The sequence below is a fragment of the Triticum aestivum genome, chromosome 6A, assembly GCF_018294505.1.
Source record: "Triticum aestivum cultivar Chinese Spring chromosome 6A, IWGSC CS RefSeq v2.1, whole genome shotgun sequence".
NCBI classification, from domain to species: Eukaryota; Viridiplantae; Streptophyta; class Magnoliopsida; order Poales; family Poaceae; genus Triticum; species Triticum aestivum.
The window spans coordinates 93,168,362-93,173,541 of NC_057809.1; the positions used below are offsets into that span (position 1 = coordinate 93,168,362).

At 43.9% G+C, this 5,180-nt stretch overlaps 1 protein-coding gene across 1 annotated transcript; it reads left to right on the forward strand.

Annotated features, from left to right (window-relative positions):
* The first annotated feature begins 353 nt into the window (after positions 1–353).
* On the forward strand, positions 354–2,408 carry LOC123129486 (uncharacterized). Its single transcript, XM_044549634.1, has 4 exons — positions 354–380; positions 1,537–1,542; positions 1,681–2,001; positions 2,093–2,408. Exons 1-4 carry the CDS (start codon positions 354–356, stop codon positions 2,180–2,182), a joined length of 444 nt encoding a protein of 147 aa, XP_044405569.1. The 3' UTR covers positions 2,183–2,408.
* Positions 2,409–5,180: the final 2,772 nt, after the last annotated feature.

Here is a 5,180-nt window from a genome sequence, read left to right on the forward strand (position 1 = left end):
TAAACAAATAAATAAACCTAACTTATTTAAAGGGGCCTACATGTCATCTACTACTAGACTAATTTAGCACTAATTAGTACTAGCTTCACCTTTGTAAAACTAATCTAAGCAGTACTAATTTAAGCAAGGGCCGGCTACACTCACGCACACACACACAACACACACACTCAGGCGCACACACACACAGCACACTGGCCATGGCCATGGCCAGCCGTAGGAGCAGAGCAACTACATCTAGCAAGTATTAGCGAATATCAGCAGTAGTGGCTAGGAGCAGTAGCAGCGTAGTGCATCAGCAGCAGCAATAGCCAAAGCAGCAAGAAGAGCAGCAATAAATGGCAGCGGCAGCAGCGATGCTAGCAGCCAGCGAGCGGCAGCAGGTAAGAGGAGAAGCAAGCAGCGGCGGCTACGGACGGATGCGGCAACGACGCGCGAGGCCACGCGCCAGCATGGCCAGCCGAGCAGGAGCTAGCGGCGGGCGCAGGGCTGCACGGGCAAGGCGAGCAGCGCCGAGGCGCGCACGCGGGGCGGCCGGCACGCGGGCTATATCAGCGTGGACGGAACGAGCGGGCTTTGCAGCCCGCTCGTGGCCCGTTTAGGACCGTCCCGTACGATTCAAGCCTGATAGGAAAATATGTCGGTCCGAGCCCAGCAAAAGAGACCGAAATTTTTTTGATCCGGTCCGGTCTTTAACCGGGCCGACCGAGCGAATCAATGGCGCAAGGCCCGTCAACTGTCTAATACATCGAGGCCCCGAGCCCCCGAGCCGAGCAACCCCCCTCCCCTCGTTCCATTCCCCTCCTCGCTCGATTCGGCAGCGCCTCCTCCTCTGTTCTTCTTCTATCCCTAACCCTAGCCCTAAAGCGACGGCGCCATTGCCCGCGGCCTCTCCCTTCACCGACGGCGCCATCTCATCCGAGTCCAAGCTGGAGGAGCACGTGTACATCGGGGAGGCAGCAAGGCCAGCACGCCGTCGGTCCGTCCTTCCCTGGTTCCTCACCAAGCGCCACGAAGAGAAAGAGGTAATCTTTATCTAACCTGTACCATGGGATGTGGACTTACGATTGAGGGAGGCTGTTGCGGATGGTACATGCCTGGGAATTGTGCATGAGAGGATTGAGCTGTAGTATTGGAAGATGCATTCCCATGATTTGGCATATAGGCATCAGGTGTTGCTTGACCTGAAAAGTTGTAATACGGGAGGCACTGCAAAGTTGGGATCTCTCTATTCTGAATCCAGATATCAGATGTCTCTACCTGTAAAGGATACCCAAAATATTAAATCAAGTAGGCCATGTATAAAATTTTGTGAGTGAACTCCCTAAATACAAGTAGAATTATGTACCCATATAAAATTCAGACTAAATGTGAACTCCCTAAATACAAGTAGAATTATGTACTCCAGGAGTATGTAACAAGCAGAAAATAATTATGTACTCCAGGAGTATCTAACAAGCTGAAAATAATTTTAATCAATATAAATTTCAGACTCCACATCCATGATTTGTACCTGTTTGATGTGCTGTTTTTTTGTAGATAATGGTCAGGAGATAATTATGTTTATTTGCACTAGTACTAGATGATTTTCTATGCTACAAAAAGAAGAAGCTGAAGTATTTGCACTTGATTGATGTACTAACTGCAGATATTATGTGCTGTTTTTTGTGGATAATGGTGAAGGAGAAGGGGAATGAGAAGGGAAAGGGTGCTGGTAAGGAGAATGCGAAGGCGAAGGCAAAGGAGAAGAGCGTGAATTACCTAATTAGGCAAGATTCGACGCTGCCTCCGCCGGTTCCGAGGAAGAAGAGGAAGCCTAAGGTGCAGATTAGGAAGGCGAAAGACTTTCCCAATGCCCCAACGGGAGAGTTGATTTGTAGGTTAAAAAAACACCCTCCACCTCCTCCGCGTCTCCCCGACCGTACCAGTGCCGGCGTGCGTGCCGCGGAAGCCGTTGCCTCCGGCTCTGCAACCTGCTCCGAGCTGCCTCATGCATCTACTATTGTAAGATTGCTTTACTTGATGCTTGATGTAGCCATATTTCCATATAACCATATAGGTGTTGTTTGCTTATTTGTGTGCTCATGTGTGTTAGGTGGGAGATGACGAGGAGAAGGAGAAGGAGGACGACGAGGACGTGGACATGAATGAGGACAAGGACAAGGACGATGAGGAATATGAGTAGCAGAATATGTTTATAGTCCTGCCACAACCGAGTGCTGATATGTCGGATGATGATACATCAGAAGGGTATAAGGAATCAGCTGATGAACTAGAAGGTGACACTATGTCCGAGGAATCATTTGTGCATGTTGTCTCTAGTGAGGAGGAGGCAAGAGAAAGGAAAAATAAAAAGAACAAGAGGCTAAGAGCCAATGCTCCTGTTACGATGTCATCGGATGTTTGGGCCCATTTTCACAAGGTCAAAGAGCCATCGACGGAGCATCCCGGAGAGATTGTGTTGAAGGCTGTTTGTAATTATTGTCCCAAAAAGAAGTATGCATATACGCAAGGTGGCAGCACCTCAACTATTGGAAGGCATATTTTAAAATGTGAAGGTTTAAGGGACAAGATGGCTCGGAATGCCATCCAAAGAACTCTTGAACTGTGCAAAATCAATGGTCCAACAAGTGGTCCAACAATGCACCCCTCTATTGAGTACAACCAAGGCATCGTCAAGGAGCTTATTGCTAAGATGATATGTGTGCAAGAGTATTCATTTAGAATGGTTGAACATGAGTGGTTCAACATTCTAATGAAGTGCATGAATCCAAATTATAAACCCATTGGAAGGAAGGCAATATGAGCCGAGTGCATGAGGGTTTAAAAGAACGAAAAAGAGGTGCTTAAATCTCTCCTAAAGGGTGTGAGCTCCATATGTCTAACTACAGATTTGTGGACAAGCAACCAAACCTTATCTTACATGTGTGTGGTTGCACACTATATAGATGGGAATTGGAACTTACAAACCCATGTGCTTGCTTTCATAGAGTTGGATCCTTCTCACTCCGGAAATGTCATTGCGGATGCTCTCTATGCGGTTGTGACAGAATGGAATATTGAGACCAAAATTATGTCCATCACACTTGACAACGCTTCAAACAATGATGGTGCGGTTGAAGCTTTGAAGGCCAAGTTCTTGTTTCAGAGAGGTATGATTCTATCATGTTTTTTGCTCACATGCTTGCTATTTTTGCTCATATGCTTGCTTTATATGCTAATATAGAAGCTATTTATGCTCATATGCTTGCTGTTTTTGCTCACATGCTTGCTGTTTTTGCTCATATGCTTGTTGCTATGCTCATATAGAAGCTCTTTATGCTCATATGTTTGATGTTTGTGCTCATATGCTTTCTGTTTTTCCTCACATGCTTGCTATTTTTGCTCATATAAAAATTGTCTTTTGTAGGTAAGGACTTCGAAGGACAATATTTTCATATCCGTTGTTGTGCACATATCCTCAACTTGGTCGTGCAAGATGGGACAATGATCTTAGATAATTTGATAAACAGCTTGAGAGAGACGGTGAAGTACTTCAAGAGGTCACCTTCTCATCTCCATGCTTTTGTTGCCACTTGCAAAAGCTTGGGTGTCAAAGTTGGTAATCATTTACACCTGGATTGTAAAATAAGGTGGAGTTCAACCTTTAAGATGATTAGCACTGCCCGTGGATAAAGGAAGCCTTGACCTCTGATGCTGGTTCGAATGCCAACTATGCTTGGGCACCGACAAACGCAGAGTGGGACATGTATGACCTTATCTCTCCATTACTTGAGAGTTTGGCTGAGGTGACAAAAGCATTTTCAGGAAGTTTATATCCCACCTCGAACATCTTCTACCCATACATTGTTGGCGTCAAGCTTGCAATCGAACATGCAATGGCTAGTGATAGTGACCACTACAAGGAAATGGGTGAAGCAATGTTGGAGAAGTTTGACAAATACTGGGAAGAAAAGAACAATGCCATGGTGATCGCAACCATCTTTGATCCACGGTAAATGCTTGCTGTTTTTACTCCAATGGCTGCTGTTTTTACTCATATGGTTGATGTTTTTACTCATATGCTTGTTGTTTTTACTCATATGCTTGTTGTTTTTACTCGTATACTTTCTAATTCACTCCAATGCTATCATCTTTGATCCTAGGTACAAGATGGGTTACATAGAGTGGTCCTTTGGAGAACTCTATGGAGAAGGAAGTACGATGTAACATCCCAAATTTCTAAATTTTGGAATGTTATAATAAATAGATAGATTGATTGATTGTTTGATCGTTGTGTGATTGATTGCGTGAAATTGAGTGAAATTCGAAACCTTTTTGAAAGTTAAATGAGAGGGAATAAAAGGACTTTCCCAAACTTTCATTTTGGATTCATGATCTCCGTGAATTCAAATTATTTTCACCACGAAACCCTGGAGAGAAGATGACATGACTTCTTCCATTTATTTAAATGACAAGGGGTGTTGAAAATATTTGAATTTCATTTGAAAATATTTTCAATTATGAAACTTTATGCAACTCAATGATTTTCACGAGAGAAGATAAAATGACTTCTTCAAACATATGAAATATGAGTTGGGAGTTTAAAAGGACCAAAATTTAAAACCCTTTTGAAATTATTTTCAATTTGGAGTTATTTGGGTTTTATTCAAATTATTTTTCTCCAAAAACAAAATACATGGAAAATAGGGTAACATGATTCTCTAGAATAGAAAATTGGAGAGAAATAAATTTGAATTCATTTTGGCATTTTAAAATGTTTTTAGTGGATTTTATTAGAGCAGCAACACTGTTTGAATTATTTGAATTTTTTGAGAATTTATTTGGCATTAGTAAAATGTTCATGTCGTAGAAAATATTTTTCTGAAAATTTTGATATATTATATGCCTATATGAATTTTTTTTATTTTTTTTATTTTATTTTATTTTCTGTTGTCTGGAAAATCTTAAAAAAAAAGAGAACTCCTGCCGACTGGGCCGGCCCAGCTCTCCCGCCAGGCCCAGCCCAGCGCGCAGCTCGTCCCCGACCCTGAGCGGAGTCCGCCGCTCGCACGGCTCGCCGGCGACACCGTGTCCGCCCCGGCCTCCTCTGCCCCCTCGTCCACGCCTTTCCTCCCCCTATAAAGTCACCGCCCCGGGCCCCGTCTCTCTCTCTGCCGCACCGCGCCGCCCTTCCCGCAGAT

Bases quoted from the DNA above. Each gene is read 5' to 3' on its own strand.
- LOC123129486 (XM_044549634.1), top strand. From the start codon at position 354: ATGCTAGCAGCCAGCGAGCGGCAGCAG. The intron at 2,002-2,092 runs GTAAGATTGCTT...CATGTGTGTTAG, and splicing joins TGCCTCATGCATCTACTATT to GTGGGAGATGACGAGGAGAA.